General features: G+C 46.8%; 1 protein-coding gene across 2 annotated transcripts in view; it reads left to right on the top strand.

Moving 5' to 3' along the window:
* LOC142311151 (uncharacterized) overlaps nucleotides 1-16,228 on the top strand; it is a 59,151-nt gene extending 42,923 nt beyond the window's left edge. For both annotated transcript variants that reach the window (XM_075349319.1, XM_075349318.1), the window contains exon 7: nucleotides 13,062-16,228. In XM_075349319.1, coding sequence (XP_075205434.1) covers nucleotides 13,062-13,948 — 887 coding nt within the window. In that variant the 3' untranslated portion in view covers nucleotides 13,949-16,228. The remainder of the gene's footprint in view (nucleotides 1-13,061) is intronic.
* Nucleotides 16,229-16,503: the final 275 nt, after the last annotated feature.

Genomic DNA, 16,503 nt, shown 5'->3' with positions numbered 1-16,503 from the left:
CGCCAAGATCTATTACAGGTCTTGGCAAATCTTCTTATCCTGGTGCTCTGATAACGGTTTTCCTCCATGGCCGTTTGCCTTACCAACATTCCTTTCATTCCTACAATCTGGAATGGACAAGGGGTTGTCCCTCGGCTCTCTCAAGGGCCAAGTATCGGCGCTCTCCGTGTTTTTTCAAAAGCGTCTAGCTAGGCTTCCGCAGGTCCGCACGTTCCTGCAGGGGGTTTGCCACATGGTCCCACCTTACAAACGTCCGTTGGAACCTTGGGATCTTAACAGGGTCCTGACGGCTCTTCAAAAGCCGCCTTTTGAGCCGCTGCGGGATGTCTCTCTCTCCCGTCTTTCTCAGAAGGTGGCCTTCCTGGTGGCAGTCACATCACTTCGGAGAGTGTCTTAGCTTGCAGCGCTGTCATGCAAAGCTCCCTTCCTGGTTTTCCACCAGGATAAGGTGGTTCTGCGTCCGGAATTTCTCCCTAAGGTGGTATCCCCTTTTCATCTAAATCGGGATATCTCCTTGCCTTCCTTTTGCCCTAATCCAATTCACCAGTGTGAGAAGGATTTGCACTCTTTGGATCTAGTGAGAGCACTCCGGTTCTACGTGGCTCGCACGGCGCCCCTGCGCCGTTCAGACGCGCTCTTTGTCCTTGTCGCTGGCCAGCGTAAGGGCTCTCAGGCCTCCAAGTCAACCTTGGCTCGGTGTATCAAGGAACCGATTCTAGAGGCCTACCGTACTTCTGGGCTTCCGCTCCCTTCAAGGTTGAAAGCCCATTCTACCAGAGCCGTAGGTGCGTCCTGGGCATTGCGGCACCGGGCGACGGCTCAGCAGGTGTGTCAGGCAGCTACGTGGTCTAGTCTGCACACTTTCACGAAGCACTATCAAGTGCATACCTATGCTTCGGCAGACGCCAGTCTAGGTAGGCGAGTCCTCCAGGCGGCGGTTGCCCACCTGTAAGAGGGGGCCGGTTTCGGCTCTTTTTAATGAGGTACTGTTTTACCCACCCAGGGACTGCTCTTGGACGTCCCAATTGTCTGGGTCTCCCAATGGAGCGACAAAGAAAAAGGGAATTTTGTTTACTTACCGTAAATTCCTTTTCTTCTAGCTCCTATTGGGAGACCCAGCGCCCACCCCTGTGCCCTTCGGGCTGGTTGTTCTTGTGTGTACACATGTTGTTGATGTTGATTTGTTCTTTTGGTTCATGGTCTTCAGTTCTCCGAACATCCTTCGGATTGAATTTACCCTAGACCAATTTATAAGTTCTCTCCTTCCTGCTTTTGCACCAAAACTGAGGAGCCCGTGGTCCACGGGAGGGTGTATAGGCAGAGGGGAGGGGTTACACTTTTTTAAAAGTGTAATACTTTGTGTGGCCTCCAGAGGCAGAAGCTATACACCCAATTGTCTGGGTCTCCCAATAGGAGCTAGAAGAAAAGGAATTTACGGTAAGTAAACAAAATTCCCTTTTTGGCAAATATAATTTTTTTTTTAAGTTCGTTTTATTAACAATTTCAAACATGGTACAACTGACATTTGCCATATAAAGATAGCTCAGTATATAGATAGTAATATTTAAATATAACAATGAACAGTCATATAAAGTCCATAATATCTTTAGCACTTAACATAGAACAATGTTATTATCCATACTTCTTATCATTTGCATATATATCTAATTTTATATTGAGCATAAGAACAGCTGTAACTATCAGCATGACCATATTTCTTTGTCGCTCCTAATTGGGAGACCCAGACAATTGGGTGTATAGCTACTGCCTCCGGAGGCCACACAAAGTACTACACTTAAAAGTGTAAGGCCCCTCCCCTTCTGGCTATACACCCCCCCGTGGGATCACGGGCTCCTCAGTTTTATGCTTTGTGCGAAGGAGGCCAGACATCCACGCATAGCTCCACTGTTTAGTCAGCAGCAGCTGCTGACTATGTCGGATGGAAGAAAAGAGGGCCCATACTAGGGCCCCCAGCATGCTCCCTTCTCACCCCACTTTCTGTCGGCGGTGTTTGTTAAGGTTGAGGTACCCATTGCGGGTACGGAGGCTGGAGCCCACATGCTGATTCCTTCCCCATCCCCATTAGGGCTCTGGGTGAAGTGGGACTTTACCGGTCTCCGGGCACTGAGGCCGTGCTCCATCCACAGCCCCTGGAGGATCTGCTGGATACGGAGCGGAGTTTTCTCAGGGACAGGACCCTGCTCCATCAAGGTACTCCGTGTCCCCGTGCTTATCGCACGCACACTGCAGCATTGCTGGGTGTGTTAGTGCGCCGGGGTAAACAGCGCTGCTGCGCTGGTGCCGTTACTCACTACAGCTCTGCTGAGTGAGGTGACTTTGTACGATCGGCCGATCCGGCCGCTGGGGTCAGTGTTTACTGGTCGCGGCTGGGATTTGTGGTGCGCCGGGGACTTCCGCGCTGGCCGTGCATATATGACGGCCGCGCTAGATTACTACAGTCCCCGGCTTTTGCGGCCTAGTTCGTATCGTTCCCGGACCTGCCAGTCAGGAGGAGGGCGGGACGCTGTACAGTCCAGCAGCGTTAAGAGCTGGAGTCTGTTTTACATACTCCAGCCCTCACACTAGGCACAGGGGGACGCAGTTTCCCGCTCTTTTGTTTGGGACGCCCACGGTCCGCCCCTCTTCACAGGACGCCGGCAGCCATTCCTGCCTGCACGCTGAACTGCGGAGGGGAGGCTGGGAGACCCAGACAAGGGATTCTACGATCTCACACCCGCTTTTCAGCGGGCGGTAAGCAGCCCTCAAGGGCTCTCCCCCGCTTGTGCCATAGTGTACTTTGTATTTTGTGCTGGCAATACTTTGCACTGTACAGTCGCTGGTGGTTTTCTGCTATATACCCTCCTTAGATTTCTCAAGGAGATAACAGCATGTCGTCCGCAAAAAGCAAAAGTGCCAAGGCACGGACTTTATATGCTGCTTGTACCGCATGTGGGGCTACTCTACCGGCAGGTTCCACTGACCCCCATTGTGTGCAGTGCTCGGCCCCTGTGGCAATTGCTCAGCCGGGGCCGCTGCTAGAGGTGACCCAGGGAGAACCACCTGTAAATGCTGTCCAGGTGACAGGGACGGAGTTTGCAGCTTTAGCTGACAGATTGTCTATGACTATGTCTAAAATTCTTGAAACATTGCAGTCTAGACCAGTAACTCAGACCATGGGCACTGTTGATCCATTGCCCCCTGGTCCCCCTCAGCTGGACCACTTCCTAGCTCCGGGGGTGTCATATGCACCCCAGGGTGACGGCTCTGACTCGGACGACAGTCCCAGACAACCTAAGCGGGCTCGCTATGAGCGACCCTCAACTTCATCACACTGGTCAGGGTCCCAGCGGGACGACTCTCTGTGTGATGAGGCGGATGTAACTGATCAGGAGTCTGAGGCTGGGGCCGCTCTCAATCTAGATACCCCGGATGGTGACGCCATAGTGAATGATCTTATAGCGTCCATCAATAGGATGTTAGACATTTCTCCGCCAGCTCCTCTTGCGGAGGAGGCAGCTTCACAGCAGGAGAAATTCCATTTCAGGTATCCCAAGCGTAAATTAAGCACGTTTCTGGACCACTCTGACTTTAGAGACGCAATCCAGAAACACCACGCTTATCCAGATAAGCGTTTTTCCAAACGGCTTAAAGATACACGCTATCCTTTTCCCCCTGACGTGGTCAAGGGCTGGACACAGTGTCCCAAGGTGGACCCTCCAATCTCCAGGCTTGCAGCCAGATCTCTAGTTGCAGTGGAAGATGGGGCGGCACTTAAAGATGCCACTGACAGACAGATGGAGCTCTGGTTAAAATCCATCTATGAAGCTATTGGAGCGTCGTTGGCGCCAGCATTCGCAGCCGTATGGGCACTCCAAGCTATTTCAGCTGGGCTTACACAGGTCGACACGGTCACACGTACATCTGCTCCGCAGGTGGCACCCTTGACCTCTCAAATGTCTGCATTCGCGTCTTACGCGATTAATGCTGTCCTAGACTCTACGAGCCGTACGGCGGTGGCGTCAGCCAACTCTGTGGTTTTACGCAGAGCCCTGTGGTTGAGAGAATGGAAGGCAGATTCTTCTTCCAAGAAGTGCTTAACCAGTTTGCCTTTTTCTCGTGACCGATTGTTTGGTGAGCGTTTGGATGAAATCATTAAACACTCCAAGGGTAAGGATTCACCATTGAGTCCTGGATCCTAGCGGCCTCAGGTTTATCTCATGAGGTGGTTGCCACCATGAGACAGGCTAGGAAACCATCCTCCGCCAAGATCTACCACAGGACGTGGAGGATATTCCTATCTTGGTGCTCGGCTCAGGGAGTTTTTCCCTGGCCTTTTGCATTGCCTACTTTTCTTTCCTTCCTGCAGTCTGGGTTGGAAAAAGGTTTGTCGCTTGGCTCCCTTAAGGGTCAAGTCTCCGCGCTATCCGTATTTTTTCAGAAACGCCTGGCGCGACTTCCTCAGGTACGCATGTTCCTGCAAGGGGTTTGTCATATCGTCCCCCCTTACAAGCGGCCATTGGAGCCCTGGGACCTGAACAAGGTTCTAATTGCTCTCCAAAAGCCGCCTTTCGAGCCTATGAAGGAGGTTTCCCTTTCTCGTCTTTCACAGAAAGTGGCCTTTCTAGTGGCGGTCACGTCTCTTCGGAGAGTGTCCGAGCTGGCGGCGTTATCATGCAGATCTCCATTCCTGGTGTTTCACCAGGACAAGGTAGTTCTGCGTCCAATTCCAGAATTTCTTCCCAAGGTGGTATCTTCCTTTCATCTCAATCAAGATATCACTTTACCGTTTATTGGATCTGGTGAGAGCACTCAGGATCTACATTTCCCGCACGGCGCCTCTGCGCCGCTCGGATGCACTCTTTGTCCTTGTCGCTGGTCAGCGTAAAGGGTCGCAAGCTTCCAAATCCACCCTTGCGCGTTGGATCAAGGAACCAATTCTTCACACCTACCGTTCTGCTGGGCTTCCGATTCCATCAGGACTGAAAGCCCATTCTACCAGAGCCGTGGGTGCGTCCTGGGCATTACGGCACCAGGCTACGGCTCAGCAGGTGTGCCAGGCGGCTACCTGGTCGAGTCTGCACACTTTTACCAAGCATTATCAGGTGCATACCTACGCTTCGGCGGATGCCGGCCTAGGTAGACAAGTCCTTCAGGCGGCGGTGGCTCACCTGTAGGAAAGGGCTGTTTGACGGCCCTATCACGAGGTATTCTTTTACCCACCCAGGGACTGCTTTTGGACGTCCCAATTGTCTGGGTCTCCCAATTAGGAGCGACAAAGAAGAAGGGAATTTTGTTTACTTACCGTAAATTCCTTTTCTTCTAGCTCCAATTGGGAGACCCAGCACCCGCCCTGTTTTTCTTAGGAAATTTGTTTTTTTCGGGTGCACATGTTGTTCATGTTGAACAGTTCAGTTCTCCGAGGTTGTTTCTCGGGTTGAATTTGTATTTAAAACAGTTATTGGCTTTCCTCCTTCTTGCTTTTGCACTAAAACTGAGGAGCCCGTGATCCCACGGGGGGGTGTATAGCCAGAAGGGGAGGGGCCTTACACTTTTAAGTGTAGTACTTTGTGTGGCCTCCGGAGGCAGTAGCTATACACCCAATTGTCTGGGTCTCCCAATTGGAGCTAGAAGAAAAGGAATTTACGGTAAGTAAACAAAATTCCCTTCTTTTGAAAACAAGATAGAAAGAGGAAGAGAAAAAGGAAGAAAGAAAGAACAACAACAGCCACATTGCATTATTATATCTCAATATACCATTGGACAGTGTTTCATATCCCAACATCTAGCGGGAACCACCATTATCCGCATAATCTCCCTCAAACCTCCTCAAGTGTGTCTGGAGAAGAATTCCACAAACCCCAGATTTTGTTAAATTTTCCTGGGCACCCCCTATTATAATATACCACCCGCTCATAGACTATGGTTGCATTGACTAGTTTAACCCAGGACCGGACAGTTGGATTTGAATCTCCCATCCACCTCAGAGCTATTAATTTCCTAGCCAGAAACAATGCCTCTCTGAGGAATATTGTCATGTAATGATCCCAGGATTCTTCCTCCACCACCCCAAACAGGCATATCAAAGGGTCACACAAAACAGGAATCGACACAATCGATGTCAGCAGAGATGTCACTCCCCGCCAGTACGAAGATATATTGGGACAGCTCCAAATCAGATGTATGAAATTTGCCCCTGAGAGATGACACCTCGGGCACTCCGATGTACGAGAACGGCCCATACTAAATAATCGAGTTGGAGTAAGGTATGCTAGGTGGACAATGTAGCATTGAATCAACTTATTATTAACCGAAGGGGATACCGCAGTCGGAGATTCCAATATCTCTTCCCATTCCTCTCCCTGTAGAGAGGGAATTAGAGATTTCCATCTATCCTGGGCTGGCAAGGGGTCCGATTCCACCCCCACTGACAACAGGTAAGTATATATAGCTGAGATGAGTCCTCGAGGTCCTTGTGATTTTAGAATACCTATCATAGGATTGATGATATCAATTTCCTCACTCCAATTTTCTGTATGTGGGATTGAATCGCTGTGCGAATCTGTAGGTATCTAAAAAACTGTGATCTTGGAACATTATATTCAATCTGGACTTGCTCAAAGGACTTGAAGGTTGTGGTTCCCGGGACAAAAAGATCACCTAATGCACTGACGCTGTGAGTGGCCCAGAATTGTGCCGAGGGGTGATCTCTCAGAGTATGGAAGTGGCTATTCCCCCATAATGGGAGTTGCGCCACCACCCCTTCGAAGTGTACCACCCTCTTGGCTTGTCGCCAGACTGATCTTGCCAACCTGAGGAGGGGTAATTGCCGTGGTGTTCTCAGTCCTTCTGATTCCAGAAAACCCACTAAACAATCAGTCCCAGCCGCATGTGCCAAGTGACTCTCAGAGTTTGGCAGCTGACATCCAGGCATCCAAGTCTCTAGTGCCCTAAGCTGTCCCGCGAGGTAGTAGAGGAAGAACTCCGGTAAAGCCATCCCTCCCAGTCTTTTGGATCTCTGAAAAATGGATAACCGAAGTTTGGGTGTGGATTTCCCCCATATGAAAGATGTAGTAAGCGAGTTCAACATTGAGAAGAAGGATTTGGGTACTGATACTGCACTATGTTGTAGTGTATAACTAAGCTTTGGAAGTAATATCATTTTGATTAAATTTATTCTGCCAACCACTGACAGGGGGTAGCTTGCTCCACGAGTTATATTTAAGTTTAACGTGCTCCAGAAGTGGTGTTATACTCGTCTGCAGGTCTAGTGTATGGTCTTTCTGTATGTGTATTCCCAGGTATTTAAAGCTAGTTACCACTTGCAAAGGTGACCTACCCTCCATTGAAATCCAGACCCATGCATTAATGGCATCAAAGCCGACTTATCCCAGTTGATGCGTAGTCCTGAAAACTCCCCAAATTTATCTATAGTGTCTATAACCACCGGTAGAGTCTCTTGCACTCGATCTAAGAAGACAACCATGTCATCCGCATACAATCCTATTTGATCTGTGCGGTCTGCTATAGTGATTCCAGTGATCTGTGGATGAGAGCGGATTCTAATTGCCAAAGCTTCAATAACTAGTGCAAACAATGCTGGAGACAGGGGGCATCCCTGTCTTGTGCCCCAATTCAATGAGAAGGGTGTAGACATAGCACCATTGACTAGTATCCTGGCTGTTGGGGACCCATACAACATATGAATCCAATTACTGAATTTAGGCCCAAAGGCGAATCTCTGGAGGCAGGCAAATAAAAATGGCCATTCTACCGAGTCATATGCCTTTGCCACGTCCAGCGAGACCAAGGCCCACTCGTTCTCCTGGACCAGTGTGCTATATTGCACTATGGACTGGACCCGTCTTATATTTATAGAGGTGTTTTTCCCAGGCATAAATCCGGTTTGATCTGGGTGAACAATACTCAACATGACTGAATTAAGCCTGGACGCCAGTATTTTGGTAAAGATCTTGTAATCCAGATGAACTAGGGATGTAGGACGGTATGAACCGCAGTCTAGTGGGTCTTTACCCTCCTTCCTCAGCACGACTATATGTGCTTCGTATAAGGAGGCAGGTAGAGAGTCGCTGGCTGAAAAATGTGAGAAAACCTCTAAAAGAATCGGGGCCAATACGTCACAATATTTACTATAGAATTCTATGGGAAGGCCATCTGGACCCGGAGATTTCCCCCTAGCCATATCCGAGATAGCAGTAATCACTTCATCCAGTGTGATGTCCGCCTCCAGAGACTCCCGTTGTGATCCACTCAAAGTGGGAAACTCCAAATCCGACAAATATATCATGCAACTTTGAACTCCATGAGGATTTCTAGAAGTGTATAGGGTTTTATAGTATTCACAAAAGCACTCTAAAATATCTTCAGGGGATGTAGCTAATGAGCCATCCATCCTCCGTATACCCAATATTGTATTTGAAGTGTTGTGTTGCTCTCTAGAGTTTATAGACGCATATATAAACACAAATCGCCCCTCCGGGTCACGCCTCACCACCTTCACTTGCCAACGGATATGTCTATGGACCAATAGAGAGACACCCCTGGAGTAGCTGGTGTGGAACGAATGTGCCGACCATTGTACCCATTGTTTGTTTACTAGTCTGGCTGTGTCCCGTGTGAGGTGAGCCTCTACCAGTACCACCAGTTGGGCCTTGACTTGCTTAATTTGGGAGAATACCTTAATACGTTTTTTGGGCGATTTAAGGCCTCTGACATTCCAGGTCATAAATATTAGCTCTGACCCCATATCACATAGATCTTTTTATAGAACCAGGATCCCAGGTATAAGACGCTTTCTGCCCTGCAATTAAGTGTGGTTAACCCTCCAACAGTAATAATCCTGTCCCTGCAAAGAAATAAAGTTAATGCAATTGCAGCTGTAAACATAAAGAACCAATATCGAACTTCAGGACCTTTCCGATAAGTCCTGTAAAACATTTCAAACATCAATGGGGATACCACCACTGAATACAGTGTCCTGGTATAGGTGGTATAAGGGTGCACAAGATAGGGCTCCCATTTCACAAGAACCAATTCCTGGCCAATTCCTCCATCACTCGAGGCACGGGGAAGTCCCATCTGTCTCCAAAGGGGGCTTCAAGCAACCATGGAAGAAGAGGGTCGCCAGGGGGCACAGAAAATGTCACCTAGGAAAGTAATCTCATTGCTTCTGCCCCTTAGGTTTCGGGTGTACCTGTAGCCAGTCCTCAGCCTCAGCAGGTGTAGTAAAAAACAGAGGCGACCCTTCATGCACTATGCGGAGCCGGGCAGAGTACAGCATAGAGTAGATTATGTTCCGCTCCCTTAATTTCTTCTTCACCTCCATGAAGTGGGCCCTCTGTTTCTGGAGGTCCACCGAAAAGTCCGGAAAGATCGAGAGCGCAGCATTATTGAACTTGAGTGGGCTCTTCTGTCGGGCCAGACGGAGTTCTGTGTCTCTATCTCTGTAGTTGAGCATCCTTGCTAAAAAGGGACGTGGTGGCATGCCTCGAATAGGAGGCCTCGTTGGAACTCTGTGCGCCCTCTCCACCGCAAATGTCGAGGAGAACTCATCTTTGAGATTACATTTCAGCCACTCCTCCAGGAATATTTCTGGATGCTGACCTTCCGAGTGCTCTGGCAGTCCTATGATCCGTATATTGTTTCGACACATGCGGTTCTCCAGATCGTCTGCTTTCTGGCGCCATGCATTTGCCGATCCGGCCATTGTGGTCATTTTTGTTTTGAGTGTTACAGTTTGATCCTCCAGTTCAGACACTCGTGTCTCGACTTCCGCTGTTAGGGCCCTCAGGGATTGCATGTCCTGACGCAGGAGGCCCACTTCTGAATGTACCTGCTCAATCTTCCCTGTGAGGGAGCTGTTGCTTGTAGAAATTGCTTGCACAAGCTGTTCATACACCTGCCTCAGGGTTAAATCATCTTGATCCTCTGACCCGTCATCCAATAGTGCCTGACCTTTTGGGGTGGCATTTCTCTTGGCTTTAGGGGCATCAGCTTGACCACCCCTTGCAAACTCCTTAAGTTTGTCAATAGCTCCACTTTGTTTAGGGGGACTCATATTGATACACTGGGGATTTGCTGATTCTGCACCCCTCTCTTATCGTGCCCCCGTGCGTCTGAATCTGTGCCTTTATAATGTATATTTAGTAATATGTCTGTCTCCACTTCCTCACCACGTCCAGAGAGCCGGAAAACCGCCACTTATATGATGGATAATAAGAATGAAGGGAGTCCCAGGGCAGCACAGCACTCAGGGTGTATTTATCAGGATGATGCAGGCCTGCGCAGCATGGGGACTTCAATATGTGCCACTTATTTGTTTTCATGTGTCGGAGAATCTGCAGGGCCTGTGTTTCAAGGCACACACTCCAGACCCTCCAGCACTCTATGGGTTAAAGTCTCCCACACTGCCGCCGGCCCCTTAATGTGCTGCACACTGACTGCCAGTTACACAGCTAAGGGAGAATTAACTTCCCTGTGCTCACCGCTCCGGGTCTTCACCTCTGGCCATAAATCTGTCACTCCTCACTGCTCTCCGGAGTCATGCTCTGCTGGTCCCTGTGAAAATGCATGCTGTAGGGAAGATGGCTGCTGCTCCACACTCTCCAGCCTCAGGAGATCCAGCAACGCCGTGCAGGAGTCAGGGAATAGCTCCAGTGGGAATCACCAGCCTCCAGATGGTGTCTCCTGTCACAGCAGCAGGTCAGTGAGTAAATGGGTCAGGTAACCGGGTGTAAATGGCCAGGATAAGATCAGGATTATAGGAGCTCGCTTCCCATGCGTCCTCTCTGGTCGGCTACATCGCCCCGCCCCCAAAATATAAATAATTTTGGTTCCTAATTGACCTAAAACTGGAAAGGATTATTCTGACTTCATGTCAGATAGTGAGAAAAACATGCAGATGTGTCTTTATAGAGTGTGGAGGGAAACGTCTGGTTTCAAGTGTAGTATGTGTAATAATAATAGCAAATACCTCCAATTAGAAATGTAGGATAGTTCTCCTGATATATCCATGTCTCTTACCTCATGTGCAGGGCATTGCAGCTTAGGTATCCATGGTTACTTCCACTCATATAGTGACAGTTAGTTGCTAGTGGTCATAACCCTGTGTAGCTAAGCTGCAATGCCCTGCACATGAGGTAACAGACACTTCTATATCACGAGAACAATACTACATTTCTAATTGGAGGTATTTACTAATATTACTGTTAATCTCAGAACAATAACCCATGAATGCTTTTCAGAACAATATCTTGCTAAGCACAGAATAATATTGCTTTAGCAGATTAAACATGGCTTTGTATTATCCATCCATAGCCATCTACAACTTATGAAGTAGCATGTAGTAATTCAGGATTTCCAGGCCACTAATGGCATGTTACTGTGAGGCAGTGTGTCCATCATTAGTTTTTGCTGTATGTTTTCACTCTGGCAACAACACAACGTCTTAAGGTTCCTAAAAAATGGATGGGATGTATAGAAATCTCCTGCCCTCTGTGCATTGTTTTTACTCAGCATAAACTGTCCTGTGGTGCGTGTGTCACATCCACAATATGTCAATTTCTCTTGTGGGTACACTAAGCTTTTGTGCAGATTTGTCTCATATACTTCATTAGATGCAGAAAATTCAAAGGGACAAAACTTTTTAGTGCATTTCCACTATGGAAACAAATCAAAAACACAGGTAATCCACACCTAAGTGTATCAATAAAGTTTTGTTAAAGCCAAATACCAGGAAATATCAAACCAAAGAAGGGGGGGGGTTTAAAATATGACCTTCTAAGAAGAGATTAAAAAACTGCAGTTTCAAAAACGCATGTACAAAAAATAAAACAAGTACCATATTTTTCGTTTTATAAGACACACTGGATTATAAGACACACCCCAAATTTAGAGAGAAAAAAAAATGGGGTCCGTCTTATACTCTGGTGTTGTCTTACCGTAGGGGGGCAGCAGCGGTGGTATGCTGTGTTCGCAGCAGCGGAGGGTCAGTGCTGGCGGTGGCAGGTTAGTGCTGGTGTTGGGTCAGTGCTGGCAGCGGAAGCTGCCGTGGTTGTGTGGTGGAGCAGGCCAGTACGGTGAGTGTCACAAATGCTCTGTCGGCGGTCCGGGCTTCAAAGAAATGGCGCCCGGAGTGGCGCATGCGCAGATGGAGCTCTCATCCAAGAGCTCCATCTGCGCACACGCTGACTCCGGGCGCCAACATTTGAAGCCTGGATCGCAGACAGAGCATCTGGGACACCCGCTGCACAGCCACCGCAGCCCGCATAGCCAGCAGGCCACCAGCACACAGTCAGCCACCTCCACACACTGACAGCCACCTGGCCGCCCGCCCAGGCAGCCCCCCCCGCCAATTCTCCACCTCCCAGTAAGCTATATTTGGATTTTAAGACGCACCCCCTCAAAAATTTGGATGAAAAGTGCATCTTATAACCCGAAAAATACGGTAGCTACATTTATATAGTAGGTGGAGAAATTCTACAACATAAAAGTCACCAAGAGATCATTGTAGGAACGTAACGTGAGGCTAAGTTCACATAAGAGTATTTTTTTCTATCTGAGAAAAATTTGCAGATTCTGATCCTTGTGGGATCCGTTTTTCTCAGAGTTGGGAGAGAAAAAAAGGTTCTCCACCTTCTCCATTCTGTCAGTCCGTGAGGTCATCCGAGTGCTGTCTGATTTATTTAATTTGTTTATTTAATATTGTTTTTAATGGACCCATAAACTTGAAAGGCCGAGTGCCATCCGATTCTCAGAGGCAAGTCATGCATGCTGTTCCGAGAAAAGATTGAATAATATTGGTCTGAGTGCAATCTGATTTTTTTTTGTCGGATAGCACTCGGACTCATCTGCAGTAGCCCTCACTGACAGCTCCCAAGATCAAAGTCTATATACGTATAGCTCCAATTCACTGACTATTCCATACAGGACATTTATAGAATAGTGGAAAATATCCTACTCTAAAATTCCAATAAATACTGTAATGTTTGGCTTTAGATATGTTGATCCCTTTCTGATAAATGTGATTTTTCTTTTTCTTTTAGACAGTGAAGTAATATACAATAATCCAGATCTGAGTTTCCAAGAAATTTCTGAGAGTATAAGTCAGGCTGACCATTCAGAACTCTCCAGCGGTCAGTCAGATCCAGATATGCAGAACCTGAAACATTATATTTGTCCAGACTGTGGAAAATATTTTTCTCGCCAATCACACTTCACCATTCATCGGAGAATCCACACAGGGGAGAAGCCATGCGTATGCTCAGAATGCGGAAAGAGCTTTTCTTGCAACTCCTATTTGGTTAAACACCAAAGGAGCCACACAGGGGAGAAGCCGTTTTCCTGCTCTGAGTGCGGAAAGTGTTTTAATCAAAGTTCTAACCTCTTCAAGCACCAGAAAACTCACACTGGTGATAAACCATTTATGTGCTCATTTTGTGGGAAATGCTTCACCCAAAAATCGCATCTTGCTATCCACCAGATCATCCACACCGGGGAAAAAAGGTTCAACTGTCCAGAGTGTGGAAAGTGCTTCAGCAATAATGCCAGGCTAGTTGCTCATATACGGGTCCACACGGGAGAAAAGCCTTTCGGTTGTTCTCTATGCGACAAACGCTTCACGCAGAAGTCTCATCTGGTGAAACACCAAGTGGTTCATACGGGAGACAAACCATTTGTATGCCCTGAATGTGGGAAGTGTTTTATTAGCAACTCGCATCTTGTGATACACCAAAGAATCCACACAGGAGAGAAACCGTTTTCCTGTTCAGAATGTGGAAAGAAGTTTACCCAAAAATCAGACCTGGTTCGTCATGGGAAAATCCACATAGGAGATAAACCATATTCATGTTTGACATGTGGGAAACAGTTCCTTTGTAAGGCTTATCTCGTCCAACATCACAAAGTGCACAGGTCAGAGAAGGGACCATGATCTACAAAGAGAAAATCTTTTTTTTAAACAATTGGAATCTAATAACTGGACTTGGCAACCCTACCAGTGAGAGCTGTTGAGCCTAGTGATTGGCTGCAGCGGTCATGTGCGCTGTTCACTTCATGTGAACAAAGATGTTAGCAGCAATGGATCTGGGACGGTTAGAAATTTATCCCAGACAACACATTTAAATATGACAACAATTTCTGTTCACATTGTGAAGTTTCAGTTTTGTTGCTAAACCAGCGATGAGGCCGGTGTACGATGTATAAGCTTCGGTCTAAACTTTCCTTCCGTTTGTGCTTCACCAACAGCGAAGTAATTCTACCTAATATCCTGCAATGTTCATCCTGTAGAAGGCAGCATCATCAGTGATGCCAAATATCCTTATGTCTAGCAATGAAAGTTCTGTGCTGACTCGATGAGGCAATCCAAATGAATCCCATCTCTTGCAATCTAGTAAACATTATCTGCAATATTATCACCCCTTGTTAGTATTTTAGAGCGTTCACTATGACAGATTCCATTAGTAGCGGGTATCCATACTCTCAGTGCTCTTACTGAAAAGAATCCTTCTCTTTTGGTGAAGAAGTGGTCTTTTCTCTTGCCGTATTTATACGTCTGTGTTCTCATGTTGTGCTGTTATGCCTCTTTAATGCATCCTATCATCCTTTTTACCTTGGCAGCAGCTGCCTGTGTTTGGTTGCTACAGAGCTAAGCTACCCTGTTACTTGATGGCCTTCTACACAATTTGAGAAGTACTGCATCACAGGTTCTAGATTTGGATCTATACACTTTTATGTATTCATCTACCAAGTCAGACTCTACTGTCATTGACTTCTTGGCATGCACTTCATACGCTTTGGGTGAAATAGCCAGCCATATTAATATGAGGCTGCCCAACTCTCTGCTGTTGGCGGATGCATTTTGGGCTTTCAAGCTCACCTGAGATAAGCCCCGCTAGAGGTGTCGGGCAGTGGTTTACCCTTGGCTGAGTGTGCATTTGTGGGGCTATAGTAGGCATAGCTTTTGGCCTTCCACAAACTATCTAAGGCCTCATTTGCACCTTTTTTCTTTTGCATACAAGAAAAAAATGGACTGATTTTTCACTGGTGCCCTGATTATCATCCACTGTTGGTCATTGTCCCCATTTTTAACATTTGCGTGATATCTGTTTCTTTATCGCTTCATTGGGGGACACAGAAGAAAGAGCTTTTACGGTGAGTACCCAAAATCTACTTTTTTCTCATATAAAAAAAAAATCCAAACTTTACACATTAAACAAAAAAACGTGGCCAGCCCCCAGATGTCCTCCTTGTGTCTGCTGTCTGTTCTTTCACAGTACCATTAGTTTCAATGCACAAGTTTGAGCCACGACTCAGGTCAAAAACAAACATATCTCCATTTGTGTTTTGTGAATGCTTGATCCACAGTAAATACAAAAACAGCTCCCCAGACAGTAATTGGTATGTGTTCTGTCCATGAAAAAAATCATGGATAAGAGTACTTTCACACTTGCGTTCAGCGCAGTCCGTCACTATGGAGAATAGCGCAGTCCGTTAACGCACTGCGCTATTCTCCATAGACTTGTATGGACAACGCACTGTAACGCAAGTGTCAGCGTTGCATCTGCTGGACGACGCAGCGTCGTTATTTTGACGCTGCGTCGGGCGGAAGGAACGCTACATGTAACGTTTTTTTGAGCGACGGAAACCTTTATTTTTCACTGCGCATGCGTTTTTGTGTTTTTTCTTTTCTTTAAATCACAGAAACTTTATTTTGTTTTTCGGTGGCCGAACGTTCAGCTGAGCGCCTGGCCGCCGGCATGTGAGAACTCTCAGCTGAGCGCCTGGCCACCGGCATGTGAGAGCGCTCAGCTGAGCGCCTGGCCACCGGCATGTGAGAGCTCTCAGCTGATCGCCCGACCGCCGCCATGTGAGAGCTCTCAGCTGATCGTTCACCTGATCGTTCACAATAGTTTGCTGCCGGTAAAACTGTAAAGAAGAAAAAAAAAAAGCTTTCCGTTGTTTTGTACGATTCGTAGCATCCGTTACATCCGTCACACAACGCAATGCTACGGAAGCCGTCCAACGCAAGTGTGAAACTAGGCTATAACACATTGTAAAGATACAATGGACGTCCGAATGAGGACTACAGCATATGGAGGAATCAGGCTTTGTATATGTTTATACAAATAAATATATATATATATATATATATATATATATATATATATATATATATATATATATATATATATGTATAGAGAGATAGATATATACAGTATATATACATACATACATACAGTGTTGGCCAAAAGTATTGGCACCCCTGCAATTCTGGCAGATAATACTCAGTTTGTTCCTGAAAATGATTGCAATCACAAATGCTTTGGTATTATTATCTTCCTCTAATTTGTCTTCAATGAAAAAAAAATAAAATTGTCATAAAGCCAAATTGGATATAATTCCACACCAAACATAAAAAAGGGAGTGGACAAAAGTATTGGCACTGTTTGAAAAATCATATGATGCTTTTCTAATTTATGTAATTAA

This window comes from Anomaloglossus baeobatrachus, chromosome 5, assembly GCF_048569485.1.
Source record: "Anomaloglossus baeobatrachus isolate aAnoBae1 chromosome 5, aAnoBae1.hap1, whole genome shotgun sequence".
Taxonomy (NCBI): Eukaryota; Metazoa; Chordata; class Amphibia; order Anura; family Aromobatidae; genus Anomaloglossus; species Anomaloglossus baeobatrachus.
Note: the sequence above shows the minus strand (reverse complement) of the source record. Positions and strands in the feature narration are given on the sequence as shown.